This window comes from Egretta garzetta, unplaced genomic scaffold (genome assembly GCF_000687185.1).
Source record: "Egretta garzetta isolate BGI_Z169 unplaced genomic scaffold, ASM68718v1 scaffold94, whole genome shotgun sequence".
NCBI classification, from domain to species: Eukaryota; Metazoa; Chordata; class Aves; order Pelecaniformes; family Ardeidae; genus Egretta; species Egretta garzetta.
Genome location: NW_009259683.1, coordinates 4,380,475 through 4,394,282, shown reverse-complemented (window position 1 = coordinate 4,394,282; position 13,808 = coordinate 4,380,475). Strand labels below are relative to the sequence as shown.

Here is a 13,808-nt window from a genome sequence, read left to right as displayed (position 1 = left end):
GGGGGTGGTGGTGTTGCAGGAAGGATTTAAAGAAAACCAAAATAGATTTTTTTGTTCTGACTTGTGGGCTGTGCAGCTAGCAGAAGGTTGAATTGGCAAGACACTTCCAACCTGACAGCTCAGGGCTTGCTTCCCTGTCAGATCCACATTTACAGAGACAGGGACCCCACCCTCTCTTCTGCATCCCAGCCCCACAGGTAGGAACATCACTTTTCTGCTGCCCAGTTACCCCTCCGTAGCCCTAGAAGCCAGAGCAGCAGGGAGCACACTATCCTAAGGATGCAGAATATCCCAGATCTCTGTTCCAGGTGACAGAGTTGGAAGAGAAGGGGGCTGAGAGCCAGGCGGCAGGTCACACCTCCAGCAATGCCTGGAAGGTTTTTCTTCAAATCTCATTTTCTGCCCAGAAAGTGAAGTTTGTGGGAGTTTTACAGAGCTGTTGTTTCCATGTTCACTACAGGAAATTTACATATTTTTTGCAAAAGTAAAAAAAAGGAAAATTTGCGTCAGAAATATAAAATGGAAAATTCCTGAACAGTTCTGGTTAATAGATAGCAGCAGAAGCAGCCGTATCTGTGGCCGCATTGCTATCTCAGACATCTCTGGAGCATGCTGCATAGCAGAAGGTAAATGTGTTTTAAAAGAGCTTGGGATAGTTAGCTGTCACAGGAGGTGAGAGCAGGGGTATGAACCAGAGAGGAGAACTGTTTAATCTAATAGATAGTCCTGGCACAATACTAGAGGTTATACACTGCCAGGAATAAATTTAGTTTGACAATTTAAAGACCATTTTTAACCACCTGAAAGCAGGGTTCTGGAACAACCTTCCAATAAAAGCAGGGATAAAAACCTTAACTAGTTTTAAATGGAAGTTGAGGGGTTTGTGAGAAGGGTTATATGGCATGGTGCCTGCAGTAGCAGAGTGCTGCACTCCAGCATTGCAGAGGTCCCTCCCTGCCCATTGTTTTCCAAGTTGGTCCCCAGGCACCTGGCTAGGATGCCAGTACACTTTTGTATCTCTGGAAGTACAGCTTTTAATAAATGGGTTTGAAAATAAACAAGCAAGGGGTCCTCGCATTTAATGCACGGGACGCATCCTTCAAATAATGCCATGGGGCTTTCTGGTTTCCCAAGCCCTTCGTCAAGCCAGAGGGGCCAGAAGTCAGTATGATACAGGGACGAGGCGCAGGGGCTGAACCTCTCCTGCCGATCTGAGGTGCAGCTGAAAGGGCGCAAGGAAGAGAAGCCAGCCTTCCCTCTGACCAATTCTGCTTTGCCAAAGGGATGCTCACTTGTTGCTTCCACAAAATTATAGTGAGAACAGAAAAGCAAAGGCAGGTTTGAAAGTTAACATTTCGGGAAGAGAATGGCATCCCATGTAATGCTATTTGGGCCCAATGAAGCTGCAATAGTTGGTTTTAAAACAGGGAGAAGTTGGTCCTCATCTGATTTAAACTAAGACTCCCTTCCAAAGCCAAAGCAGTGTAAATACCCCTACTGTAAATTAGCGTTCGCCTCTCTGAGGCACTGACAATGTTCCATTTTAGTGATTTTTGTAATGAGAAGGAAGGGAATAATGCGGATTTATTTAATCTGGTGAATGTTGGTGCTGTGGAATGACAGTTGCTCTCTGTCAGCGTTGTTGAGCTGTGGCGTTGTGGCATCCAGAAACCCCTCATTGTGCGCTTTATCCACAGAGCCGCCATTGTCACCAGCGCGCTCCGTCCCCCCACTTGTTTGTGTGCCTGGCTGGTACAATACACTTGCTAAAAATATTACGCTGTTAAATATTACATGAGTACTTAGAGGCATCCTAACTCATACTCACTCTTTTGCCAGTGTAGCTGAAAACCTGTCAAATGCCAAATCCAAGGGAAAGCACAAAGCAGCACGTTAGCGTGGCGAAGGCTGTGCCATAAAACCAAAGCGTTAAGGAGAAAGGAACTTAAGTAGAAATGTGATTCTGTATTCAGAGGGCATAGCTGAGGCTTTAAGAATGCAATACTTACTCCTTTTCATTCTTTAATAAACTATTGATATATTTCTGTGGCATCCAAAGTCAGCCGAGACCTTTAAGGAACAGAATAAAGACTGTCTTGAGATATTAAAACATCAACATGATGCAACACAACATGTTGAGAGTCAAAGTAACAAGGAAAGAGAAATGACAGGGCTTGGGTAGGATTAAGTTTGTAAAGCTGAAATGAACTCTGTGTTTGTAACTCAAAATTGAAAAAAAAGATTGTATTGACGTATGGCCAGTGCAATGACACTGAAAATACTAGTGACAATCTGAGGAAAGTTACTGTACTGAAGAGTGAAAAAAGTGGTTGTGCTAGTGTGGAAGGTACCATATAAAATAGGTGTAGTTTATACAGTATGCTGCTGCAAGGGATCCTCTGTGAAATACGTGTTTGACTTTACAGGCAATGAATTAATTTTTCTTTTGTAGTGCTTTGGATTTTAAGTGTGTTCAAATAAAAATATAAATTCTGGAATTTGGTGAGGATAAGAAATAAGTGCAGCCTGCCAAGGGCCTTCAACTGCTGAAACTGGAAAAAAAAAAAAAAAGACAACCCAAAATCTACCACAGGAAAATAAAAATCCACCTTCCCCTACACACCCACTGCAGAAACATGTAGGTATATTATAACAGATGTATTGTTACACTCACTTCAAAATAACCTTCAGTGCCTTTCCAATGGATGTACATTTGTCTCTGGAGTGAAGAGAAAAATCTCTGCCTTGGGAATTAATGCATTTTTCCTACAGTAAGCGAATATGTAAATAAGATGTGCGTTTGAAGTACGTTGCGGTTTGAAGTATCTCTAGCTGAAGTGCCCCTTTAAGGAAGCTTGCTGGGCTGCTTTGTAGAAGTACTAAATAGAAAACACTGCCATTTAGTGTACTGGTGACCTGGATAGTAGATGCAACCTTCTGCTTTGCTGGACGTGTTCGGATGCAGCTGCTGGCTCCTTGGAGGTAGCTGTTTCCAGTGGAGCGTTCTGAGTGCTCAGTGTCCATCAATTAGATAGAGCTCTCCGCACAAAGCTTTACAAGACTAATGCTACCGTGCCTGGAACGCGTGGATTAAACAAAAGATTGGGGCAGTGTAAACATCCTCCTAGGGCTTATTGATGCTGTATTAAATTAAATGCTGATGGATGTATTCAGACTGCTCAGCTGCATCAAGAAGGGCTACTTGTTTTAAACACTTAAGCATATAATCTCCTCTTGATGAGAACATGTAGTGCTATTAGTCTTAATGAGAATTATGTGCATACATTGGACAGGATGTATCCCTTCAAGATTAATGCCATAGGTTGGTATAAAATGTCTACAATCAATATAAACTCTTTTACTCTGCTGTGAAAGCCTTTATCACCATCTTAGACGCTGTGTATCAAGCAAACCCACTCATCTGTCTGTATCAGGGCATGTCTACAAGCACTAGCTATTGCGAGACAAGCAAGGCGATGGCTTTACAGCATGTCAGTGCCTTGGTGGTAACAGCCCAAGCTTGTGCTTGCACCTCCTGGCAGACACGAGCAAACTCCTCTCTGTTGTTCAAGCAAGCATAACATCACATCGCCCCACTCACCGTATGGTCCTAATCTTCACCACCTCCCTTCACCACTGCCAGGGAATCACTGTTATCCTCACTTGAAAGGTGGGGAATAAGAACTAGGGGGAATAACTGATCTCAAAGAAGCCTGACGTAAAGCTGGGGATTAAATCCAGACAGCCTCATCCCCTGCTTGACCAGTGTCCTACCCCATCTTTCTACTGGAAGACCTCCAAGGACAGGCCCCAGGAGGGGAGGAGAGCAGAACTTCTCAGTCTAGAGAAGAACATGGGTATGAGGGTACTAGGTAGTACAGAACAGATGTAGTCATTTGAACTTGAAAAATAATAGTGAACCAGCCTCGCTGCTAATTCTTGTAATTCCACTTGTTGCAAGCCATGCATTGGTTAAGGGCTTACCAGCCAGCAACACTTGTAGATGTTGAAGCTCAACTGTATTATAGTATGTGGCAAACAAAATGTATGTCATTTCAGTTGCATAATTCATCTATTTAGCTGTTCAGCCAAGTATCCATATTCATTTAACAAATTGCGATCCACATTTCAGAATAAATTGTATAGCTAAATGCCATAGTGTGTCTATTTAAATTCACATCTTTGCTATAAATAAATAAGTCAACTATCAAGACATTAGAGGACATCCAGAAAATAAGGTGGCTTTCTAACTAGCTAATCAGTATAAATAGACTGGTGCAGGACTTAAAAGATTTGGATGTTTACTCTGATTTTTCCTACTGGTCTCCTGAGAGTCACTGGAAATTTATGTTATTACTTTGTGCCTCTGTTTCCCCGAGTGAAAATGAAAAGAATGGTTCATACCCCTGTGCATTGATCTGCAGATGCAAAATACAACATCAGGACAAGTTATTACTAGCTTATTTTCAGTGAATAAACAGGCAAAATTCAATAAATACATTATTAACATGATTTTTCATCCAACATTACAACATTATGTGTGAAATGGTACACTGCAGATACTGTTGATGTAATCACCAGCCTCTCCAAAAGATGTAAGCAAGTAAATTGTTTACTAAAAGATAAAGAAACTACCATTCCTCATTCATATACTGTAAAGTTGGAAGCAATATATTCTCATTTAAGCCTTCCAAATGCTTTCAGGTTGTTTTTTCTTGTCAGGTTGGACACAATAAATCTGAATTAGAAGCCTAGCCTTGCTTCAGTCAAAATTAGCCTCATTTCAAAAAGATTTCTTCCTCCTCTTCTAGATGGTGACAAGGCTGATATTTCTGCCAGTATTTATCCAGACATAAACATCATTACTGGAGCACTGAAGCTATACTTCAGGGACTTACCGATTCCCGTGATCACCTACGACACCTATTCCAAGTTCATAGAGGCAGCAAGTAAGTATTGCATAGTAATTTGTATGGATCTTTAATTACATTTCCCATCCATAAAACTGTCCACGTTAAAGAAAAGGAAAAGATAGCCAACAAATTGGAAGCAAAGGCGTTGTTCTGCTCATTACTTCTCTGCCATGTCCTTCTTTCACATGAAACTTTTGCTCAGATGTTATTGCAGATGGGACATCATGCAGGTACACCACCCCAGGGCTGGTGTCCCGGCCACAGACGCCTGCAAGACTGAGTGATCTGTGACGGGTCAGGGATGAGTGAACAGTGTGAGCCTTGAGGGTGCTTCCCATTTCCCCACCATTTTCCCCATCTCCTGTGCCATGGCCCTCTTTGGCAACAAATCTGCACATCTGACAAGGACATCCCCTCCGTCAGTCAGTGAGGGATCAGAGCAATGAGGCACACCACAAACCACACCTGCCCCGAAGTTTAGGCGCATCCACTGTTCATTAGGTCCTACAGGATCTAACCCGTGGCCAGATGGAGGGCACGTGCAGTCACCCCCTGCCCAGAGCCGGCAGGTCGTGGGTGCACACTACCAGAGACAGAGGAGGAAAGCAGCATTCATTGCCATAATGTTGGCAGAGAGAGCTGAGATTTGCCTCAAATTCTGCTCTCCCGGGGCACAGCCTTCCACGTAATGATAGTCAACTCATGAAAACTCACCAGGTGGATTGCATCAAAATCAGATTATTAGCATAAAATGTCAAAGACCTGAGATGCCTAAGAAGCAGCGTGCTTTCTTCTTTAAAAAGTATGCTTAGTAATTTTGAAATGGCATCTAGTATATGGATAAGCAGCAGGAAGAGTGGTCTGTCTGCGTGACCGTGCTGCCTTCCCTCCCCCTCTGGCTTACCCCACCTCACACTCCCCATGCAACCCCACATACCTCTCTCCCGCATCCTCCTCTTCCTCCTCGGCAGAGAAATTATTGGTGCTTGTCACTAGTCCTGTGAAGAACATGCCCAGAGGAAGCAGTTCCTATCACGTCGATACACCAGTCTCTTAAAAGTAGGACATAAAGATTCTTAATCTTCTAAAATTTCAAGTTCATGGTGCCATTTGTGTGCAAAGTCATGCAGCAAATACAACTCTGACTCAGTTCACAGCTTAGGAGTCCATACTTTTCATGTAAAATACATGTAAATCCTGCTCAGCTTTTTAGAGAGATTGCCAAATAAGCACTGATGCTCTCTGATCACTGATACCCACATATTTAAAGATGTTCAGAAATCTTTGTTTATGTAATTCCATGTCATCTCAATCTCTAGCTAAACTTACATATTCAAGCACAGACTCTGAAGCATATATCCACACTCCCACCTGGCGCTGAAGGCTAATGGAAGTAATCTTCTATAAGATTTTAAAGAGTCAGTTCCAGGCAGAGTATCAGGAAGCACTTAATCAAGCTCAGATGCTGTACCTATAGGTGCCTCTTCACTCACCTATAGGTCACCTAGTCACTCACCTATAGGTACAGTATAGGTAGATATACAGATCTAGTATAGAGCAAGCTACGGGCCATAAAGACAACTATTGGGTGCTCTTTGTGGCCGATTTCTTTGTAAAGCCTTTTGGTTTTTTGAGGATGCAGAAGTTGCTGATAAGCTCCATGTTTATGAGTTTAACACTTATCCCTCCAAGCACTGTCAATGGCTTGTAAATGACTCCATAATAATATCTTAGCTTCCTGAATTACTGGTGTTTACAAATGGAAAGCCCTATTAACATTAATCCTGTTTGGTATTTTTACAGAAATCTCCAATCCTGATGAACGACTAGAAGCAATACATGAAGTGTTGATGTTACTCCCTGCTGCTCACTACGAGACACTTAGATACCTAATGATTCATCTCAAAAAGTGAGTTAATTGGCATGTAGGATAATTCTTGAAGAGCTTAATTTTCTGCTTTGAAAGAGAGATGTTACTGAAAGTACCAATAAAGCTTCCACTAGGGCACTGCCACTAAAACAATAATGTAACAAACAAACAGGCAAGCTATGTTTGTATAAATGCATATAAACTATGCACATTTATAGCCCAGAACCTTTTGCTGGCAGATCATTGCAAGCCTTTGAAGAGTTAATTGAGATTTGCCACGTTTCTCTGAGGCAGATAATACCCCAAAAAAATAATGGAATGGTAGGTGCTTCAGAGATGCGCTAGATATGCTGCAGCAAGTCACTCGATCACGCTTTGCCTCTGCCTCCCCTTACCTCCCGATCTGTCTTCCTGAACCATAACCCTAAAAGGAGAGAGACGTCTCTTGCAAGTTGTTTGCTCACATCACAGTTAAGCCAAGAATCAAGCAGGGCCTATTTTTATACAACTAGTAAAAGCAATACAGGCCCTTACCACTTATTTCCTATCTCTTTGGGCTTTAAACACACTCTGCCTCATTTGCTTTCCAAAGCTTCTTTAGTCATAAAACATACAAAATTTTCATTTCATTTTTGATCTCTCCTTAGTTGTCCCACTAATCGCAGCACAGTTGCAAATTTGGAGTATTTTCTGGGTTTGATCTGCACTATTCTGCAATATTAATGCCAGCATGGAAAAAAAAAAGACCTCAAGTCACATAAAATTGCATCAGAGAGCTTGTGTGAAGCGCGTTTCATGCTCAGTTGGGTTCTCATTATGCAGAAATGTTTCCTCATTTTGAATCGGCTCAGGTCATTACAACTGAGTAATTTTACCTTTCGATGAGACATTACCTGGGCATGCAGGAGCTTCTTTGGACTCCGCAGAAATGACATGTGCCAACACCCACCCTTGTCAGCACAGATGCGTGGACAACTCAGGATGAACCATGAAGGCTTTTAAGAAGGCCCATGGAGGCTGTAGACAAGTGACCTGTATACAGAATCAGTACTTTTGTGTCCCGGCAGCAAATTTTTAATAGCCAAGTAGTGACTTGCCTTCCTTCTTTTTCATGAACTGCAGTACAGGCTTTGGTTCAGCTGTTGAGCTGAACTACTGATGAGACAGAAATAGTCCCAACAGCTGATTAAGCCTTCTCTTTAAAATACCTGCAAGTCACGCAATGGATTTCCTCTCCTTTCCCAAACCGTAGCTTTCAGTGTCCGCATGGAAATCAAGTGCATGTCAGTTCCTACAGAGAACGTGTCAGAGAGATGTGAGTGCAAAAGAGGGAAGGATCCTGTAGGTACAGACTATGCTGTTCTGTAAATTAGAGTCCCAACCCGAGCCCCACAGGGCTCTTTCCGCATGGAGAAAACATGTGCTGGTGTCAGGGAGTCTGTTTATGTATAGGCTGCAGGAGCACTGCAGGGTCACAGCCTCTACGCCAGCACCGTTTCCCAACAGAAAAGAAACTGCACTGAGTCGCTGTTTAAAGCACTTCATATTTCTTTAGCAAATGGAAGGGACACTAAATTGAGCTCAGTGAAAGCTGAGTAAGTTTTGTATTGCTTTTGAAAAATTAGAGCTACCTTCCCTGCATCTATTGTCTTTCTTCCTCCTCCACTGAAAGAATAACCTAGTGTAGTCAGGGAAATCCAACAGAGGACAATATCAGCAATGAAAAATAAGCTTATCAGTCAATTAATTAGCTGCTTTCTTCAGTCAAATACAACATTCTTTCTGACAACTTTTTGCTCAAAACTGGAGGAAATAGAATAGCATGAGCAGTCCCCCCTGTGGCGAAATGCATACAACTCCATCCATGCTGAGGTCGCAGTGAAGCTGTGCAGCAATCTCCTCCGTGTTCACCCCAGGCCTTGCAAGAAGCCCCACACTCCTGCGTGTGGCATGGCATAGCTGTTCAACATCTCTGCTGCATACAGCCACAGCCGGAGCACAGTGTTGCACTCGCGCAGAGGTGGCTTGGGCTAGGCAGCCTTGGTTTGTCTTTTCTCCTCACAAAGCACAGCTATTATCTGTGCTAGAAGATGAGGACGTATCTGTGAGTATGGGCACTAACAGACTTCTGTCGTGAAAGCAAAGAGGAACAGCGTTTTTCTGTGACAGAGCCTTTCTTTGCAGACAGCCAATAGTAGAAGAAAAACGTAGTCATATACAGACCTTGCAAACAAGAGAAGACCAGATTACTTCTGGTTTCAGGCTCTTTGTGCTCCCCTGCTGGCATGAGTGAATCCACTGCTGCCCATCTGGGAATTGCCATGGCCAGGGGCGGTCTCAGCTGTTGCCAGGAGAGCTGGTTCCAAAACCAGATGTGCTCCACTCTGGCAGAGGAGTTGTGTGTGGAGGAGATGTGAAACTTCGCCTGTCCTCTGCTTAGTAACGGCAAGCATCTGGGGACCACAACTGACTAAGGGACCAGGGCTGTCACTACACTGCAGTGCGGGAGCAGTCTCAGGACCGAACTCCAATGCCAAAGGCTTGCTGGGACAACACTGATGTGATCCAGCTCTATTACCTGGAGGGAAACCCTGAGCACATCTTGCATTTTCCAGCAAGCCTAAGGCATGACTTCTTTGCATCTTTGGCAGCCTGTGTTTGCTCCAGCCACACGTAGCCTACCTTTTTTTGTATTTACACAATACGACCTGCCTCAGAGAACAAAACAGCCTGGGCTCTTTCCTAGAAGTGCCTCTGTTCTCTGTCAAGGATAGATGGCATTTGTAGCAGTCCGACTTTAGCAAGACACCTCTCCAGACTGCTCGAGGATTCAGCACACTCCGAAAGTATAACGAGTAATCAGAGTCACTCAGCTGTTGGTTGGCCTGAGGCAGCCAGCATGGCTGGCAAGAAATGCATGAACGTGTGGATTCCTGCAGGCTGGAAGCATGGGGGCCCCGGAAATCAAAAGAAAATCTGGGTTCATATTCAGGAAGCACATCCGCACCTCTGGCATGATGCACGCCAAGTGCAACATGCCAGAGAACTGTAGTTACTGTAGAGGACTGCTCCAGACATCATTCTTTAAATCATTCCTATGCTTTTCAGAAAAGCAATTGCCACTAACTCTTACACCCTAACAAACAGCCATGTGGAAAAATCACTTAAGAGTCAGATGAGGGGTGTTTAAAGGCACAGGAAATCACAGCCCCACCATAGTTGCATTGTACTTGCTGTGGAAACAGTTACTACATTGAATGCAAGTAAAAATTGTTAATGAAAGGTGTCATCGTCACCAATGCTTGATGTGAAGTGGGACTACAGATTAAGATGCGTATATTCTTTTCTTCTGGGAAGTAAACAACTACTTACTTTCTTTTCTCTTTTTTTTTTTTTTTTTGTCCCCTCTATTTTAGGGTTACCTTGCATGAAAAAGATAATTTTATGAATGCTGAAAACCTGGGAATAGTGTTTGGGCCTACTTTAATGAGACCTCCAGAGGACAGTACCCTTGCTACGCTGAATGACATGCGGTACCAGAAGTTAATTGTGCAGATTTTAATAGAAAATGAAGACGTTCTCTTTTAGAGGAAGAGAGGCAGATCTTCAAAGCCATTTGCTTTAAAATAATTAATTTGAAGGAAAAACAACATTTCTTTAAATTTTTTTAAACATGAAGGAGAAGTTCCTTGACTGCACTTCAATTTCTGCAAAGTTGCAGATGGATGCCAAAATGTTAAGGGAAAGCCTATGTCTCATAGACATATGCCTCTTTGTAGAAGGGAAACAAAGGTCAGAAAAAATCCTCTTACCTTGTATCTTTTGCCTTTGCCTCAGATGTATATTTGTTTTGAGAAGTTGCAAACAATTTTATTGTTAACTTATTAAGAAACACAAGACATATTTTAATATGGCTAGAGAAGCAAAAAGGTACTTAATCAGTGTTTCTTGTATACGCCTATACATTTCCCTCTCCATGAGACATAATTATATATGTCAATTGTGAAACAGAACCTATATTATAAAGATATTTTTACTTTACCTAGCTGAAAGAATGGCATTTTATTTTAGCAAACTATAAATCAATGCGGTGCATTGATTATTTCCATGTAGTTCTTTCCTGCATTTTTGCTATGATATATTGAAAACAATTACCACTAATGCAGTATTATCCTGACATACCTCTTTCATTGCAAGTGTTTTAAAGGAGAATTCTTTTCTTGTGTGTATTCCAGCTTTCCTTAGGCCTCTTTGCATTTAGGCACTAGCATCCTAAGATTGTACACTTTTAGCCATTTGATAGTTCCCAAAACATATACTATTTTCTCTTTTTTTTTTTTTTTTTTTACTCCCATGTAAAATATGGCATTGAGAATTTTTCAAAAGTCCTGGTGGTAGTATCAGTTTCATATGCCACGTTTTTCTTGGATTACAGTAATATGTAAGTTAAGTGATGCTGGGACACTGGATATTTTCTGGCCTTGTTGAAAAGTTAGCACTTTTTTGGGTTAATTATGAAGGATTTGGTTTTTCTGTAAAAATCGAGTTATGTTTTGTCATGTTTCTGTATTTATAAACGTACAGTAAATCTGCTAAAAATGTAGGTATTTATCTTGAATGTGTTTCCTGATGGTTTGTTTAAAAAAAAAAAAAAGAAAGAAAGAATGTGTAGGAAATGTGGGAGTTGGTAAATTTAATTATTACCGAATTTTAATATTTTTCTCCCCTCACAAACATTGACGTACAGAGTTCATAGTCTAACTGCAACTTATTCCTAATGTTAAAACTGTTTCTCAGCATGAGATGTTTCTGCAAGCATAGAAAATCAACAAACTTTACTACCAAACTCAATCTTCAACACAAAAAAAATTATAATAATCCCTCATCTTGATCATTTGTATCATATGCTTGGTAACTCAGTGATGCAGTTTCCTGAATTATTTCAGGGAGCACATGTTTCTATTCAAATTGAAAAATATGTGTAACTATGATAATGAAGGGAGGTGGAGGGTATGACTGTAAAATTGTCGTCTTCTAGAGAAATAACTAAGGGCTAGATAGATTAACCCAGATTGCAGAGCAAATGCTAAATAGTCTGAGTTTCCAATACTTCCATAGATTCTCCTGCCTTGTACAGGACTATTTGTTGTAGGTTATGTACTACTTAATACTGTCATAAAAATGATCTGGAAATGGTTTTATTTTGTGAAGTGAAATATGCTTTGTAATTTATGATAGTGTAAATGGAAGGAAAAATCCCATTAAATGTGTTAAAGAGTTCTGGTGTCTGCCACTCTGACCACATGGCAAGCTGCCAAATGAAAAATCAATCGCTAATTACCATCCTGACATTGCTGGAAACTTTCCTACTTGGAAAAGTTAAAACAGTTTTACTGAATGTCAGCAGTTTCAGATTGGCACTTGCATGCCCATACTGCCACAGCCAAGCTTACGCACACATTTATTTTCTGCAACCACCCTGAACCACCTCTGTGTATAACTTAAAGCAAGCAATGAATCACAATATCAATCCAATCAATTTCCAAGAATCAATACTATCAGAGCACTTTTCCACTCCCTTGAACACAGACATTTGACTAACAATGATTTTCTTTTTTTTTTTCTGGTCAGTTCAGGGGTGAGTTATTTGTTTAAGGCAAGAACAATATTTTAGCGCCAATTTTTATTTTTGCAGGAAGACAAACAAGCCATTCTACTTCTACTTCTCCCTTTCCCTCTGCCATGAGCAAACTGGTAGCTTTGATATGTCTCACAATCTGGGGTCTTCAACACGTGCCCCATCCCAAGGATTCAATGCCAGTAGAAATACCCATGCATAGTGTCTTTGGAGGGCACAAGTTTCTAATCTGCTGGACGGAGGGAAGAGTATGATTCTGCATCTTAAAACAAAAATATCTAATGAAATGTCCGTGTTTGTCTCAGCTAACTGATGGCCAGCATCATAGAATCACAGAATCATAGAATGTTTTGGGTTGGAAGGGACCCCTAGAGGCCATCTAGTCCAACCCCCCTGCAGTGAGCAGGGACACCGCTAACTAGATCAGGTTGCTCAGAGCCCCATCCAACCTGGCCTGGAATGCTTCCAGGGATGGGGCCTCCACCACCTCTCTGGGCAACCTGTTCCAGTGTTTCACCACCCTCACTGTAAATAATTTCTTCCTTATATCTAGTCTAAACCTACCCTGGTTTAGTTTAAAACCATTACCCCTTGTCCCCAGAGGCATACTGAGTGTGGAGGTAAAAGGACTCTGTCCCCTCCAACACTTCATCTCTTACGTCAGGCTTAGGGTAGCCATCACTGCTGCACCTGGGGCTGAGCAGCACCTCTGAGATCTGAGCGCCTCTGTTCCAAATTCACCACTCAAGGAAACAAACAGCCAGCAGACTTTCCTCTGCAAAACTGACTGCTAAAGCAGAAGGCAAAGCATGCATCTCTGCGATGCAAGCCTCTACTCCAGTACACAGAAAAAAATGCATCTGACTGGATCTTCCCTTTGTTTCAAAGCATTCACCAGTGTGACGACGTATCTCACGTGAGGCACTACTAGGGGGTAGTACAAGTCATTTGCAAGATGCTCCAGGAGTCTCTGTTTGAGCTGATGTAACCTCCCTGCTAGGTCATTTCATCTCGAGCGGAAGGCAGCTCTGCTCCTCTGGAAGCAGCTGAGATACCTGTGTCTGACTGCATGGGAGCCTGTGTGCAGCTGGATGTTCAGCAAGAACCTTGTTCCCCTCCAGCTACTGGAGAAGGCCTTTGGTGGAGTCCTGCGGGTGCAGCGGCTGTCCCCTACTGCCAGCATCCACCTGGGCTTCCCATCTGCCATTCAACTAGCCCCATCTTCTGGTGTGATGGGTGCAGCTCTGTACCCCCTTACAGCTGGTCCTTGGAGCTACCGGGGTGAGACGACTTGCCTCCCATAAAGCAGAAGTGTCTTAGCCAGGATTGGTAAAACATTACATGAAGTTAATGGTTTGTAAGGTAGTAACTTTGCAAAGTGCTGCAG

At 42.3% G+C, this 13,808-nt stretch overlaps 1 protein-coding gene across 1 annotated transcript in view; it reads left to right on the top strand.

Annotated features, from left to right (window-relative positions):
- Nucleotides 1-12,027, top strand: part of CHN2 (chimerin 2) — a 26,592-nt gene extending 14,565 nt beyond the window's left edge. The window contains exons 5-7 of the mRNA XM_035894118.1: nt 4,812-4,949; nt 6,717-6,822; nt 10,200-12,027. Coding sequence (XP_035750011.1) covers nt 4,812-4,949; nt 6,717-6,822; nt 10,200-10,371 — 416 coding nt within the window. The 3' untranslated portion in view covers nt 10,372-12,027. The remainder of the gene's footprint in view (nt 1-4,811; nt 4,950-6,716; nt 6,823-10,199) is intronic.
- Nucleotides 12,028-13,808: the final 1,781 nt, after the last annotated feature.